This window comes from Cucumis melo, chromosome 1, assembly GCF_025177605.1.
Source record: "Cucumis melo cultivar AY chromosome 1, USDA_Cmelo_AY_1.0, whole genome shotgun sequence".
Classification (NCBI taxonomy): domain Eukaryota; kingdom Viridiplantae; phylum Streptophyta; class Magnoliopsida; order Cucurbitales; family Cucurbitaceae; genus Cucumis; species Cucumis melo.
Genome location: NC_066857.1, coordinates 8,457,791 through 8,475,773, shown reverse-complemented (window position 1 = coordinate 8,475,773; position 17,983 = coordinate 8,457,791). Strand labels below are relative to the sequence as shown.

General features: G+C 28.2%; 1 protein-coding gene across 6 annotated transcripts; it reads left to right on the top strand.

Annotated features, from left to right (window-relative positions):
- Positions 1-9,748: 9,748 nt before the first annotated feature.
- On the top strand, positions 9,749-16,832 carry LOC103500399 (probable choline kinase 1). Of its 6 annotated transcripts, none has more exons than XM_008463685.3 (8): positions 9,749-9,950; positions 10,271-10,688; positions 12,321-12,442; positions 13,086-13,281; positions 14,065-14,182; positions 14,596-14,643; positions 15,912-16,015; positions 16,262-16,832. In XM_008463685.3, exons 2-8 carry the CDS (start codon positions 10,332-10,334, stop codon positions 16,385-16,387), a joined length of 1,071 nt encoding a protein of 356 aa, XP_008461907.1. In that variant the 5' UTR covers positions 9,749-9,950; positions 10,271-10,331; the 3' UTR covers positions 16,388-16,832. The 6 variants fall into 6 exon arrangements, with proteins under 6 accessions (XP_008461907.1, XP_050936834.1, XP_008461905.1 ...); XM_008463683.3 differs by having other exon boundaries at positions 9,784-9,950; positions 15,903-16,015; XM_051080884.1 differs by having other exon boundaries at positions 9,787-9,950; positions 10,375-10,688; positions 15,903-16,015.
- Positions 16,833-17,983: the final 1,151 nt, after the last annotated feature.

Below are 17,983 nucleotides of genomic sequence, written 5' to 3'. Positions count from 1 at the left end.
AAATGAAGAAATTGGTAAATATTTACATAAATAACCATAATATTGTAAAATGAATAAGAAGTAATAATATGTAGAAATTAATAATATGAAGAGTAGATGAATAAATCTTAAAAGAAGAAGTGAAAAAATAGTCACGTTAATCAAGGACAAACCTGACATTTTTGAAAATATCATGGGCTTTTTGATTTTGTTACTTAAATCGTAAATATTTTGGTGTTTTGTTATATTTATGAAAATTAACCTCTTGAAATCTAAAGAATAATTTTTAATATTTTTAACCTCTCTCTTCTTTCTTTCTATCTCCATGTATTCTAAAGCAGGTTTATACTAAATAAACAACCAAACTAACCAAGATCAAGAGAGATGACAAGGGAATACAGATACAACAACTGTTTTCTTTTTCTCTGTTTTCCATTTAAGCTTTAAAAAATGTGAATATGTAGAGAGTGAAGATGATAATGGCAAAGGGTTTTTTTTTTTTTTTTTTTTGTGTGTGATTTTATAACGAAACTTCGTGTTGGTCAGGACTTAGTTTAGTGTGGGACTCATGTTAATCGTATATGAAATCCATGCAACAACCTTATACTAAAGAGAAAACAAGCGGCTTCTTTTTTAGAAATTGTTAGAGAGAAAGAGAGGAAATTAGGAAGGAGGGAGAGCTTCAAATAGAAGAGAAAGACGAGAGACAGGAAGAAAATATTAAAAAATATTTTTTCTCAACATTAGATTCCAAAAAGTGTCCCTTGTTTTTCTTTTATTATTTTTGTTTTTCTAAAATTAACATTTTGCCTATATTTTAGTTTAAAATTACTAATATTTATGTTATCTCAAACACTAAAATTGATTATTATTGAAATCTGAAGACGAAAGTGTAGACTTTGAGACATAGGAACCACATAAAAACTAAACCTAAAACCTTTCCATTTATCATTTTAGGAAATTCTATTTAACAGTTTTGACTTACTCATAAATTAATTATTGAATAGCATTCCTCAAAGTGAAATATAAAAATCAGAGGCAGTGAACTTGAAAGAGTGGAGGTGATTAAATATTGGGAGTTGACTTTAATTTATTACGTAAAATATGAGTTTCTGTACTTGAAAAATAAAATACAATTCTATTACAAAAATATAATTATATATTATAAATGTAGATATCCATAACCTACCTAGTTTACCAATATAATTATTATATAACTATCATTAAATTCTAAGTTGTAACCTATTGAATTATATTTGGTAGCCTATATTATCATATGTCTTATAAATAAAAGGTGTATGATGTTTTTATAAGACACCACAATTGAGTTCAATTGTTATTATTTTGGTTCATGTTATTATTGTTCATATTATTTTTTATATTATAGCACGTTGTCAGTAGGAATCTCACCTCTTTGGAGATTTTATAAAAACAAGAATGGTTTTGTTTCATGTTAAAGACTCGTTGTTGAAATCTTCTCTATAATTTTTGTGATATTTAGAATCTCGTTTAAAATATGGTGAATGTTTTAATTTTGATGATTTTTTCATATGTGTATATTTGTTGTATTCATCATTAATCTTCTCACCACCATCGTTCATCTTTCTTGAATTTAAACATAAAGTTCAAGGAAGTTGGGTATTCTACGTTAATCATATATCTAACTTATATGTTTGCACATATATTGATTGTTAAAATATATTTAATATTAGATTCCTCATTTGATCTAAGCGAATTGTAAAACTCATATAATGCTCTATGTGAGTACTAAAACTAAAATTTTGTGTAATGGTTTGAAAGATACTTTTGAGTTTTTCAAGAAAAATCTTTTGCGGTTGTTACTTTGTATTTAAGTTAATTAGACCGTTGTTTGTTTCTTCCAAGTTTTTCAATCATATTGAAATTATTTCAACATATACTTGTTGGATTCCAAACCTGACTTTTCGAAGATTTAAGACTTTTTAATCAAACTTATTCACACACTATATATGTACATGGGTCACAATCTTTTTGCATTGATGATGAGCATGTATTTCATGAATTATAGGTAAAAGAATTATATTGTTGAGAAATAAAATTTATGTTTGAGTAACTCAAATAATCTTATTTTGAGTGTGATAAAAAAAATAGAAAAGACGTTGAAAATCAAGTGTTTCTTGACTTTAAATTATAAGTTAAATTTACATGGATATGTCGAATATGTTATATCGTGTTTCATGGATAAGTTTATGGTTGTTGCATAAGATATATATGCATGTCATTTAGATTAAAATCTATCCTAGATTGCAGATCATAAATCTTATTTTTTAAATATAATTTTTATATTTGAAAGATTTGATTGAGATGCTTTTTGAATTAGTTTATATTTCATATTTTCGAATATAATTGTTTTATATGGAAAATTTAATTAAGATATTTATTTTCTTAATTGGATTGCATTCTTTTTGACAAATATTGTGGTAGTGTTTATCTTTTATGTGTTAAGATTCTATAATGTTAATATTACTTTTCACATATGAGAATAAATATTTCGATATTGTCTTTAATTTTAGAGTCGTTTGCGAAAATTGCAAAAAAATTATGATAATAAAGTCCAGGTCACTATATTTTCTAAATTGCAAAAATAGCAAATTTAAAAGCAGATAGCTCTCTGATAGTCTTCTAATAGCACTCTGATATATCTAATTACTTGTTATATTTTTCATATTTGCAATATGCAAAAAAAGAGGTGCTATGGGCTACTTTTTTTCTAAATGTTTTTGTCATTTGATGCAATTTTCCTTAATTTTTTTATTTTTCATGCTTGTACTGAAACTTATTCGATTATTGAAGAGTTAAATTATGCTTAGGAAAATTGTAGTTGGTAACATTTTGAGATCACATTATAGCCCATAGTTTTAGGATATCAATGACACATTATTTTCAATATGAAATATAATGGTTGTTGATCGAAGCAATTTAAATTTGTTTGTGATTTTCTCTACCTTCTTCGATGTGTATTTTGAGTTAAATCTGATTTCAAATTATTTTGTTTTATTTTTTTACGTTGGTTTTGTTTTGATTTTACTTTGTATTAGTTTTGTATATCAGTGTTGTGATGTATTTATACTATATGTATTAATTGGTTGATATACTTACTACGTGATTTTTCATTTTTTCAAATTTTATGCAGGTTATTGTAGTATTATTAAGTATATGAACGACATGTGCAGCGGACTAAGATTAGATTATACCCTAATTGCATCTAACTAATTTTAGAGATTAACATGCAAATTACCTTAATTAAATAAAGTTAGAGTTAAGAGAATACATACCTTCGAAGACTCTCGTTCCTTGTAGTCTCCTCACAAACTTGAATCGGGGACCACAACTAGTGTTGACTTGTTATTCTTCGAGCTTAGAGCCAGGTTGTGGGACCCGTTAAGTTGAAGAGAATTAAGAAATAGATGGAAATTGAAAGGTTGGGATTTAAGGTTGAGATGGAGAGAAAAAAATAATTTTGTAATTTCTAAATTTTCAAAAAAGCAAAAGTTTTCAACAATTTGAAAATAAGCTATTTATAAGCAAATTACACAAAAAAAAAAAATGCATGCAATTTCTTCCTAAAATCTCAACACCTATTTTTCCACTAACCTTTAGTGAAATTAATCACCATTCCAATTTTTCTTAGTGGGCTTGGTGTCATCACCATGAGCTTCCACTAAGAGTTAGTGTGATTATCCTAACAAAATGTTGGATTTTCTCAAGGGGCAAAATGGTCTACCATTCTAGTTAAAGTCAAACTTTGGCTGCTCAAGTTAAAAATCAACATTTTGACTTTTTACCATTTTGTCCGTCTTAACTAATTCTGGTCTTTTAAGCATGAATTTGCATTCATTTTTTCGAAATTCGAATCACATTTGAATATAAAGCCAACCAAAGTTCGACTTTTCAAAGTCAAAAGTCAACATTTTAACTTTTTACAACTTTAACCATTTCCATCAATTTCGAGCTTCTGAATATGAATATGTATTCATATTTTTAATATTTAAGTTATATTAAAACATAAAGCTCTATCTAAAACTGATAACTGACAACTATATCACATATATTCGTTGGTTTCTCTCTCTTCACTTAATTTGAACAATTCGAATGATTCCATCATATTGTTCTAAGTTAATTCCATATGAGCTAGCAAGGGAACCTAATGGACCTATAGGTCATGGACTTTAACGATCTGAGATTAACTAACTAAATCCTTTTAGATCGAGCTAAACAACATTCGTTAACTAACGAGTCGATTCACTAAAGTCCCGTAGTTGCACTCCCCTCACTATAGATATACTTCTGGTCCTCTGATATAATCATGATTAGTAAGTTAATCATTCACAGGTTGTTCGTAATCTTGGTTGGGTCAAAAAATCGTTTTATCCCCCGAAATTACATCTTGTTTCTTAAGTCCTATTGATCCGCTATTGAAAAATTAGTTTAAGGTCCAACCTATAAACCGAATCCTTCTCAAGCCAATGAGAGGGTAGGGCTCCTTGTTCAAGACTTGGATTCAGTCCTTAAGGGAATAACCTATCTACTAACCCTAAAGTGGGTAGGAGTGAATTTCGTCTTGCACCCTATGTCCCTAGCTATCCACTTGGTCTTACCCCTAAAATGGGAGGCTTGTTGGGCCAGTGTCGTTGAGCTGCCCTCACCCATGCAAATCTAAGGATAATATCGTCTGAACAGAAGTTCATAGTTAATTCAAGATTAAGATTGAGTTACCCAGGTCATTAAAAATCAAAACAATTAGTTTTACATGGTTAATGGTGTTATAACTTAAAAGTGACTATTTCATGGTTCTAGTCCATAGGATGCCCCCACTCCCATGTCTCTACATGAACGATTTAGGATCATTTCGTTTGTATTAACTATAGAGCGGGTCATATCCATAGTGTTCCCTAAATAAGGAGTCCGACCTTATTCATACACTATAGACTGTATTTGGGCTATAAACTCGAATTTGATCTACGTTTGTGTCTCTACGTAAAGTTCAAGTCTACACTAGATAGCCTCGAGACCTTCGTTTATTGTATTCAAGATTATTGTATTCTATTTTACTAATAAGTCATCAATAAACACTTTATTGAATATAATATAATTTAAAATACAAACTACAAGTTTTAGAACATAAATTCCAACAGAATGAACAATAAAGAAATGATAGATTGAAAGGGGATAAATATGCAATGTATTAAAGAATGTAGGTCGTAGGCCATTGTACAATATGAACACCACACATTACAAAGAAATACAAAATTGGAAAGTAAAGAGATGGAAAATGTTAGAAGTTAGGAGGAAGGAAATGGTGGATCTTTATCTGGTTTTCTCTCTAAGCTCTCACTTACAAGATTGACCGGAGAAGAAGAAGAAGAACTTTTACAGAAGGCGGAAAGGATGACTACAATGAAGCTCTCTAGCTAGGGTTTGGCCCATTCAGGTCGGTCCATTCAAACATTTGGCCTCTATTAACTTAGTGTAGAAGGAGGCTTTATATAGACTACTTTCAGTGGGAAACTTTTATTCTTTTGATTATGTCAGCACTTATTGTAGCCTTTGTCAAGTCGTATCAACTCTAACTGCCATTCTTGTCTTCTAGTGAATCTTCATTACGTGTTGATGTGGTTCCTTGCCTAGGGATGTTTAGTCACCCGACAAGCTTCTTATCGCATAGCACGTGTTCCTCTACGATTCATTAACTTTCTTCTTTTCTTTACAATCTTGCGATAAAACACCGAAAAGCAAGGTAAAATAGGCGTAGAGACTTGTGAAAGTTGTATTCTCTTATATTCATGTATTTTTTATAGAAGCTATGCTTTTTGACACATTATCATACGTTTTGATTCCATTCTACCTAATAGACCATAATAACTTGTATTTCTACTAGTTATCTTGAGTGTAAAACGTTATTTTTCTTGATTCACGCACAGGAAAACATGCCATCTAGGGATATAAATAAGGAACCAAGGATACAGACAATCTCAAACGAAAACGGATGATCAAATCTAAGATATTATCCTTAATAAAGTAAATAATAAATATTAGGAATCGGGCCCACAAATCATAACATTTATGTTACCTTTGAGTACATTTGTTTATATACATTGTTCAGTTAATTTATTTTTACCATTGTATGTTTCTTGTTTTACATTATGTCACCAAGATATGGTTTTAGATGTGGTCATGGTGTTGAGTTTTTTTCTTTTATTAAATATATGGAAGTGTGTTAAACAATGCTAAAAAAAAAAGAAAAAACAGTTTTAAATTTAGTCTAAGGTAATTGTATTTAATTTTATGCAGTGGAATTTATGGAAGCATTGACGAGAAGAAAAGAAAAAGAATTACATGTTTAGAAAATGAAAATCGCTTGACTGGATCTTCATTTATGTTTTTCAACACAACTCATCAGCTCACTCATCTTTTTCCACCAAATGAAACTCAATTTATTTACTTACTTATTTATTTTTTTAGAAAAACTACTTTTACATTTAAAAGAAAAACTACATTTACGTATGGTTTCACACAATTCACTCTTTGCAATTCTTTTACCCGAGATCACTATAATTTCAAACATTAATAGTTAATCCTCATACTACAAATTCAAATTCTCACCCATATTTTTAACTGTACTCTGAAAGTACCCATGAAAAAGGTTTATAATTATTGATCTAAATTGATTATGGAACAAAAATGGTAAGTGCTACGATAAGTTCAATCAATATTTGAGTTGGAAAAGCTATGCAATATTTTAATTTCTAAGTTGTAAAGTGATAATTGATTGGCGTCCACTTGCCTGATAAAAATGGTATATTATCAAATCATATCAGTAAGCTATATGCCATATGCCATATGCCAAGCCCAATAAAGAAGAAAAAGTTGATTTTACAAAACAAACTAAACCACTCAATTTTAAGTTGGATTTTCTCATGATATCATGCAAAATTTTAACATCAATTAAGCTAAAAAGAGATTATATAACTTATTATAAATTAGTCTATAAATATATTTTTTCTTTAACTTAGAGTTTTTATTTTTCAATTAGCAATTTTCTTCCTATAGAAATTTTCGTTGAAGCTACTTTGATTTACTCTACCAACAATTAATAATTAATAGAATCTTACGAGCTAACTATTGCTTTTATAAAAGAAGATAATCTGTTCTATTCTTAAAAACAATATAGTTGTCTTAAAATGCAGAGAGTAACAAAAAGACAACTTAAATGGTTGTATTTGTATTTTTCTAATTTTATTCAATAACCTTCTAATAATAAAATAACAAAGTCTTGTGCAGAAACTACTTTACCTTTCAATTTTGATTTCAATTTTCAATTTTGTTTGTTTTTTTTTTTACAAATCATAAACATCGTTAAAAGAAAACTAAATAAAGAAGATATCCCTTTCTATAATGTCTTTCGCTTTCTTGCATTAGTCCAATTCAAATTTGAAATAAAATTTTCTTCCTTCATATTATTCTCTAACTATTTTTCTAGATTAACTCAAAGTTTTTCTTTATCTATAAATTTATAAATTCAAGTCCGGTTTGATTTGTGATAAAAAATTATTTTAGAAAAACAATGAATTCAATAGAAAACATAAACCAACTATTAGTTTTTTTTTTTTTAATCTAAATTTGTTTGGTAGGGCTGAGTAATTAATGGTGAAATTAATGTGTTTACCTTATTCTATTCCAAAGGTCAATTGTTTGTGAAATTTGCATGTCAAGATCGTAAAAATCTTATTTACTTGTTACGAGTGATGATGTTTATAGTTTGTACAAATCAAAAAGATTAAAAAAATCAAAATTAATTATTCTGATCATAATAAAAATGTTTTAAAGGTAGGAAAATGTCATAGTCTATCGATAATAAACGTTGATAGTTGGTATTAATGTAAATGGATATTAAAGTGTTTTAGGGAGTTGCTCGCATTTTGATGTATCATCTGCTATATTAGCTTTGTGTGGAGAGATTGGATTACATGGCACATACGAATATTACTCGTTGAAGTTTTCATTACTTATATGTTATGTTATGTTTTGTTTTTCTGTGGTTGACTAATTAATTGTCAGATTGGTTGATTTCTTTCTATGTTTATACTTAGGGAGAAAGAAAAAAAAGAGATCAAAATATAATGGTGATATATATAGTTTTATTAAAGTGATGCCAAAGATGTGGAAATGTAAGCATTTTGGTAAAGTTGGAAATTAAATAATGAAAAGAAATTAAAAGAAAGGTGAAGTGTGAAATTGTGAAATGAGTAGCAAAGCAGCTGTGTGGTTTCCCACCAATAAATATGGAAAAAAGCATAAGAAATCTCTTCCCTACAAGGTGGATTCTCTAATTACGGCGTTGACCCACTAACCTTCAATAATATGGAATTTAGAAATGCCTTTTGTGGATACGATGCGTTAAAAATAAGACACATATAATTGTTCTTCAAATCTGATATTATTTTTTAATTTAACAAAATCTTATTCACCATCAACTATACATCTTCTTTATTGCTCTTACAAATTAAAATATATCCTTTCATTTGTGCAACTTTACGTGCATAAATTTTACTTCATATATTTTTAATAATTTTAGCTTTAGTTTCATATATTTAATTTTATTTTTACATTTTCACCGACTAATATAATTTTAGTTTATCTTTTAGGACGTTGGTAAAAATATCAAAAAAAAAAAAAAATTATAATAATAAAATACATGTCGATACATTTTTTAAATTACAGAAATATTAAATTTAAAAGAGAATAGTCTTCGATATATCTAATTACTTGTTATATTTATCATATTTGCAATATGCGAAAAAAAAAGTGGTATGGATTGCTTTTTTCTAAATTTTTTTGTCAGCTGATACAATTTCTCTTGTTTGTTATATATGATTTAACATTTTCCATAAATCATTGAAAGGGAGTGATGTGTAAAAAGAAAAAAGTTAAAAATTAATATTGGTCCTCAAGGTTTTATGGAAGTTACGATATAATAGTTCTTGAACTTTGGTAGTTTGTAATTATGGTTCATGCATGTTTGATTTTATATCAATTTAGTCTCTAAGTTTATTATATAACAATTTAATCGTTGTACATCAAATTTTGTAAAGATGTAGTTTATGATAATAATTAACGTTAAAATTTAATGAGATTCCTTATTTGATTATATCAACGAACAAACTAATTATGAATGTCAAATATGCTAAGAGAGTAACAAAATGGTGACAAGAAAGAGCAAATTTTATAGGCATAATTACCATTTAAAGTTTTTCTAATAAAATATTTTGGTGTCCATATTTAAACATTTATTTAACTACCCTAGAAGGATTTTAGAAGATTATGTTTAAATATATACATATATAAAATTAAATATTATTTTTAAACTTTAAATTAAAACTTCACATTGTACATCATAAATTAATCCTAACATTCAAAAGATTGTATACAGATAAGTTTTATTCATTTTACTCTCATCCTACACAAAATAATTAAAATATTTATATATGAAAAAAAAAAACAATTTATCATGCATTAAAGCATGATTAAACAATTTTATATGAAATACAAAGATAAGACATAGTGTATGAAATAGATATAAATATTTCTCCTATAAATAATGTTTGAAATCAATATTTATAATTTAAAATTTTACATTAGAAAACTATGGCGTATTAAAGTTGAGAGGATATAGTCAAATTTTGAGACATGTTGAGTATTTATGGGTGAAATATATATATATATATATATATATATCTTCTAAATATGTATTAAAATATTAATTGTCGGTTTGAAATTCCATTTCTTTCTATTATGATTTCAAAGCTTTTCATTTAAAAGCAGCGAGAGTTTCAAAAGTTCTTCAAAAATATTTTCAAAGCTAAGTTCATAATATTTACATACTTGATTCTCCCTCGACTTCACAACCTCAATCCATTTCTTTCCCTGATCTAGTAAGTGATTTTCAATCTCTTTTACTTCCTTGATTGATTTCAGACTCTTTTTCTATTTGCATCTTGCCTCCTTAGATTCACTCTGTTCTTCATATATAATCAATCCATCTCTTCTACCACTTTAATTACGCTCTCTTCTACTTTCTCAATTCTCGATTAATTTTTTCTTTGGCTTGAGGAATTTTGTGTTTTTGAAGACTGAAGTGTCGTTGATTTGTGAATATAATTTTGATTCAAATCAGTTTCTATATAATATTATCTCTGTTATTCAATTCGAATACAATCAAATTTCGTTCCTCTTCAATCTCATCAAAATCTAGTCTACAATCAAAAGCTCCACCGGAATTTCAGATCCAATCTCACTTTTCAAGAGTTGTAAAAATGGCAATAAAATCAAGAGGAATCACAAAACGTAATTTGCCAGAGGAATTAAAGAAATTACTTAGGGCGGTAGCATCGGAATGGGGAGACAAAATCGAGGAGATGGAAGAAAGTTTGGAAGTGAGTCGACTAACAGGAGCGATGACGAACGAAGTGTACGAAATAAAATGGCTGAGTTCAAGAAGTGGTGATCAACCGCGGAAGGTTGTGGTGAGAATGTACGGAGAAGGAGTTGAGATTTTCTTCAATAGAGATGATGAGATAAGAACGTTTGAATGCTTGTCGAAACATGGTCAAGGACCTCGTCTTCTTGGGCGATTCTCTCACGGAAGAATTGAAGAGTTCATCAATGCGAAGGTATGTAAATTCTATACCCTCTTCAACTTTATTGGATGTTGACGTTTTCCATCTCTCACCCTTTTGAGAAAAACAAAAGGTTTTTTTCTTTTTTTTTTCTCTTTTCTAGACAACAATTGGACAAGGGAATTGGATACAACTCGTGATTATTAGTATAATTAGATGATGTTGAGTTAAGATGTAGCTGGCGAAAACAAAAGTTAACCAAACAAATCATCCAAAATCAAACAAACCATAAAACAACCAATATCTTATTCCCTTTACCCATTCGAAGCATTAAAATTGGCATGGTATTTATTACAACAATCATACTTAGGTGTAGTGGCTGAACTGACACATCTCAATTTTTTTTAAAAATAAATGTTTATACTTTATTTGTTAATAGACCCTAAGGGAGCATGCCACTTAAGTGTTATGTTGCACCTAAATATTGCTAGCTTCTGTTTTTTCATTTTAGTAAAATAGTTTAATTTCTAATCAAATTCTAAACCAAAGGATTGTTTTTTTTTTTTAATAAATAAATAAATAAAGGAATCTGGCTTGATTTTCTAAAACATCAGTATGAAATAGAGAGCATAGAAAGAAAGAAAGTAGAATGATATTTATTTGCTTAATTTCTATTTATATTTAGAGGGTGTTTGACTTGTAAAATTGGAGTTGTTAACTCAAAACTCCATAGTTGGTTTAAGAAGTTGATGGATATTATTATAATCTCAAGATGTAGATGAATTTACAAGGACATTTTGAGATTTTGAGAAAGTTTGTTCACAGTTTCTATATTCCTATATTTCTAAAAATTCTCGATTTTTGCTAAATTTTCGAATGAAAATTTAATTAATATTCTACACCAATTTCCTAACTTAATTACTCCACTTCTTACCCCAAACATTCTTTTAAGATATTTTATTTTTAAAAAATTGGGAGGATCTCACAATCTCTAACTCGTTATATATAAATAAATAATCTATGTTTGGAAACTTGACTAATCTAGAAAATTGAGTTTGGTGGGTAAAAAAAATTCATGCACCGTTTAGTTTACCAATAATTAAAAATGTTTATTATTTTGTTATTTGCATCAATTCACATGTCTCATAACAATCCAACTCAACTTTATACTTTTATGGCAAAGCATACCTCTCCTTACTTAACAATCCAAATCAACTCAACTTTGTAGTTAAAAGGTGTTGGACTCCAAACCTCAAGAATGGAGATAGATACCGAATAAAGATGAGGTTGGAGGTGAAGAAGTGGAGGATTGGTATAGTGACTCAGATATTGAATGTCCTTTGTGGACCCGTAATTACTTTTGTCCATACAATAAATTGGGATCATCACAATCAACACAAAGTTGTAAAAGGGAAACAAAAGGAAGGAACTTAATTGGAGAATCTTTTAAAGTTACAGCAGCAACAACAATAATAACGAAATGTTTAATAAAAAGAATTTTCTCTTACTAATCTAACTATTGTTCTCTAAAAGAAAAGATGTTTTTAAGCTAAAGAAAATTAATAAAATAAGTTTCAAAACTTTAAATTTGTCTAGATGGATAATGGAAAAATAATATTAGAAATTATAAAAACATAAAAGAAAGAAATTATGATGTAAATAATTAATTTTCATATTTATTTGCAGACACTATCAGCAAGTGATCTTCGAGATCCAAAAATATCAGCAATAATAGCAAGTAAATTAAGGGAGTTTCACAATCTTGACATGCCTACTCCAAAAAAGGTTGCCCTTTGGGATAGAATGAGGTAAACATGGAAATTTCACCTTTAAAAATTTAACCCTTCAAAAATATTTTTAAAAGATATTAATAATTTTTTTTTGGTTTCTATGAAATGATTTGTTTTTAAAAAATAAATTTTGGATCACGAATAAAACCCTCTTAACTTTTTATGTTTTATTTAATAACTTACCATTTTATTTGTAGTTTTTGAAATTTATTATTGTTTCTTCTTAATTAATTATTTCTATGGCATAATTTTTACATATATGGGAGAATTATTTGAATTTCTTTGACAAATTCTAAAATGCAAGGTTAAAATATAATTTGGTCTTTGGAAATAGTATAAAGTGATCAATAACATGAAATAAAGGAACTTAATTATAATTTTAATTTAAAAAAATTAAATAGTTACTGAACTCAAACCTAATTTGCAAAATTTAACTTACTATTTAAAAGTGGATAACACAAAAATTTAAAAGAAAATTATAGGAAAATAGTAGTATTTTTTTTTAACAAATTTAATTTAAAAAATCAAATGGGTATCCAAAATTTACAAAGTTAATGCATGTGTTGATTAATTGGTTTAGGTAAGAAAACAAAATTAGCTAACTTTTAAATATGATCTGTTAGTAATGATTTTGTTTTTCTTCATAAAAAAAAATGATCAGAAATTGGGTAAGTGAAGCCAAAAGATTAAGTTCACCACATGAAATGGAAGAGTTTTGCTTGGAGAAATTGGATGAGGAAATAGATTTGCTTCAAAGGGAACTCTCAAAAGATTCTCAACATATTGGCTTTTGTCATAATGACTTGCAATATGGCAACATCATGATGGATGAAGACACATCATCAATAACCCTTATTGTAAGTTTTTCTTTTAAATTTTTTTCAGTCAGTCTTGAAAAAACTTAAAATTTTAAGGATGAAATTTAAGAATTATTAAAATTATAAATACTAAAATTCAACCTTTGAAAGAAAGTAAAGCTAAACAAGTTGGAATTAAATTTATATTTCAATTTTTTTACTACTATTTTAGAAAGAAAAGATAGTAGGGAGTTGATTTATCCAACATTCATTTTCTTATCCTGTTTTTGTAAAAATCTTCCCTAACTTAAATTAAAAAGTTGGGAATAATTTTTGAAAATAAGAAAAACATTAAAAACAGAATAATTTAAAAACCAACCACATAATAATGTAAGATATTTTATGTTCCCAAAGATATGTTGGATTGAATTTTTATAAATCAACTTTTTCATATTGCTGCTTTTGATTAAGAACTTGAAGAGCCATACTTTTGGTTGCTCAGCATATGTGAGACTAAATTAAAAGGGTAATACTTGAGTCTAGTTAATTCCATGCTCTCCATTTATTTATATACACAAATTTTTTTAACTATTTTTTATAGAGAAAACCAAGCTATCTGCATCCAAAAGTTCTTTAACTAAATAAAGAGAAAATCTGTATAAATAAAATTATAAAATTATAGATTAATAAAATGAACCAAAATATCAATAAATATAAAAAAAATATTAATGATAGATGTTGATAGATACAAATAAACTATCATCATCTAACTAACGCATAGATATTTTGTGATTTAGAAAAATTTGGTTAAAATGAGTCAAATAAGTTTATATACTTTTGCAGGATTATGAGTATGCAAGTTACAACCCAATAGCTTATGACATTGCAAATCATTTTTGTGAAATGGCAGCAGATTACCACTCTAAGACTCCCCATATTTTGGACTATACATCATACCCAGGTCACACTCTCCTTTAAAATACTTTTCTTTATCTAAGCATTTGAAAAAGTAGTTCCGATACCTGATATAGATTCAAGGTTAAAAGCTTCATTTAATTTAGAAAAACAATATTATTTTAATTTAAACTTTTCTTTTAAAGTTGTCACTTCAAAAATTATTTTTTTTTCTTTTTTTTTTTTAATTAGAATATATTTTAAAATTTTTGTTTTAAATTTGGAATTTAGCCCAGAATTTACTTTTGAATAAATTTGTGGCAAAAATTTCAAAAATCAAAACTTGAAAATAAGTATCGATATCTTTTGTTCCGAATGAAATTAAAAAGGAAACTTTGATTGAATTTCATTATTAATCTTATGATTATTAAAATCATTAAAACATATACATAAATGTTTAAAAAATGTGTAAAATTGCAGAAGTTGAGGAACGTAAAAGATTTGTTAGAGCATATCTGGCCTCATCAGGTAAAAATAAAATTCCCCTGCCTTTTCCACTTTTTCTATTTTTTCTTTTATCTCTACCACCCTCTGAATTTATCCACTATATATACGTAAAAAAACACATATTCTCATTCTCCCTTAAGCTTTCTCCTTTTCTGTCTTTCCTTATTCTATCTGTTTTTATGTTTTCCAAGCAACAAAGTATCTAGTGAGTGTTGCTATACCGGTTGGTTTCAACTTAGTTCCTAGCGATAAATTAGAGGTTGTTTTATCTTGGAGACAACGAGACAATTTTATATGTTTACACATTCGATCAGAGCCGTGAAACGTGACAACCATTTTATTAACAAGCTTTTGTCTTGCACGTTTTACTACTACAATGCTTATCTCCATCGAAGTGCAACAACATCAAGCAATATTACTAATAGAAATCTATCGGTGTCTATCAATGTTTATCATTGATAGAATTTGAAATTCTGTTATTTTTTGTAAGTATTTTGATCAATGTTGATGCCAAATTTTGGTCAAGGGAAAACACCCCTGACCCTTACGTGACACTAACAATTGAAATTGTAAATCAGTAAGAGAGTTCTAGAATAAAGAAGAAGTCAGAAGTCTAAGTTAACTCATATGAAGCCGTAATGAGGTGATTTGATATATATAGTGTATCTTTGTCCAACTTAGGATTAGGATATGAGTTTCCTAATACTAAATGGGATAGGTTATCTCTCAAGTTGAATCGGTTAGGACGTGCCAAAAGAGGTCAACCTCAACCTTGGTCAAGGGTTTTACTCGGACTATATATTGGACTTCAATTGTGAATTGGACCCGGACATGTGTAAAATATGCCGTATTGGGATTTTAGCAAGAGTCGGCCTCGACACTAGCTTGAGCTTGATCCATAAACCAACCCCTTTTCTAAGCCCACTTTGACTTTTAATTGTCTCTTTTGACTCGTATCATGCTTATTCCTAACTTTGTTATTTCAAAGTGTCAATTATAACTTTTAAATCAAAATTACTGGTAACACAGTCATTTATACGCTACTTTTTGATAGGATAAGTGAGTAAATCAGCAAAATTGAATAAATGGTATAAATTGTATCCTTTAACTAAATCTAAGGTCTATTTTTGATAATTATATTAAAGGAGTAATATGAAAATTGATAGAACCTAATATATTTAGGGGTAAAAAATATTGATTCTTAAAAAAAAAAAAAAAAAAACAGATAAAGAAATTTTGAATCAGAAAACTTATTTAGAATGAAAATTGATGTGTTGTAGTGAAAACAGGTGAAAATTATGGCAATGAAGAAGAAATGGAGCAGCTAGTAGAGGATGCCGAGAGATACACTTTAGCAAATCATCTCTTTTGGGGCTTGTGGGCTATTATTTCAGTGAGTACTTCATTATTCTTTCTAATTCTCTTCCACACAATCTAATTTTAGGGCATTGTTGGAAGTAATTTAAAATCATTTAACAACTTCTTGTCGGTTAAATTAAAATACATTAACAATTTGATATCATAACTATTGAGTAATTACTTTCTAAAATGCAATTTTCATACTATTGAAATAATAGATATGTTTGAGAGTGGTCTGACATGTATGGTAATTTTATGTTTGCTTTGAATTTTCATGTAGGGCCACATAAACAAGATTGATTTTGACTACTTTGAGTATGCTAAGCAGAGGTTTGAACAATACTGGCTAAGAAAGTCTGAGCTCTTGGTTTCTTGGTCACCTTTATCTCAACTTGAATGGATATGAACAAAGGCGTCTCAACTATACATATGAATTTGAAGAAAGATGTCAAGATTCAACTTTATATTTATAATAAAAGAAATCTCATTAAATGAAAACAAGTCGAAGGAATTACACAAGAATCAAGCTTGATTTAAGGAACAAAGATTTCACAAGCTACTTCAAGTGAGGCTTCATTAATTTATTCCTGCATGATTACAAATTCATGGTTGAATGATTAAAAATAAATATTTTCGGATGTATGGTGTCTATTAAACGTATTTTTAAAGTTTATTTGCTTTGTAGGTTACATATAGCCTATTACAATCATAAAGTTGAAATATGAACTCTTACAATGCCTCATACAATCTCTAAGGTTTCATTTGGAGGCTATATAAAGCGATGTAATTGTTATATGAATAATATGTTAAAGAAATTATAAATTATAAAACTCACAGTATATTCAATAAAATTTGAGTCTAACAAATTCATCTTGTCTCTTTTAGACAATTTTACTCATTCTAATGTCGAAGTTTAATGAGTAATTGTCTCATAGGATACGCCATATTAACTTTCTTATGGCGTCCATAAGATCCAACAAACTATACTTTGTTGAAATAAATCAAACTTATATAAGTTTATAGAAAAGGAAGTGCACACGAGATTCTCAAAGAAATTTGATGCGTGAAATTTGAACTTTATATTTGTATTTATTTTGGGATAGTGAGTACAATCTCTAATACATGATCCTTTGATGATTTCTCTCGAAAAACAAATTTTAATTTTTTTAAACTCGTTGACCTTCTTGGATAATCGACGTTTGAGCTTAATGATCTTCCTAGATGATCGACCTTTGGATTTGATGATCTTCTTGGATCGATCATTGTTGATCTCTTGGATAATCGACCTTTGGACTTAATGAACTTTCTTGGATGATCGACCTTTGAGCTTGATGATCTTCATTTAACTTGGGTCCATCTTCAAAAGAGTTATATTTTTTAGATCTTCAGAGCTTTGATCATACGAACTTTTGGATCTTAAGAGCTTTGGAACTTTAGTCCTTAGAATTTGAGAGCTTCGAAGTTTCAATCTTCATAACTTGAGTGCTTCAGTCTTCTAGAATTCAAGGAAGGTTAATCTTCCAAGGCTTCAATTTTTCAGAAGATAATAAGCTTAAAGTCGATAAGAACTTTAACATCTGGAGAGCTTCAGAGGTGAAATCTTTAAATATCCAAAATTTCAGCACTTCATTGTGAATTCTTCCTACCCAAATGAAAAGGGACATGTAGGGGTGTTCAAGAAAAGTTAAAAACCAAATTGAACTACAAACTGAACCGCAACTAAACCAAAACGGAATGCATGTGGTTCGATTCAGTTTCGTTTAAATTGAAACAGCTTCTTATGCGATTCGGTTCATTTAAGATATTAAATTGATTCTAAAACCTAATCAAACCGTAAGAGGGTATACAATCGTATAGAAAGCTAAACGATCATGTAAGAGGTTGAACGATCGTATAGAAAACTAAATGATTGTATAAAAGAACATATCCTTTTATGGTTCAGTTTCGTTTTGAAAACGATTACAATCGTTTGAAAGGTAACCAATCGTGTAATAGGGTAATT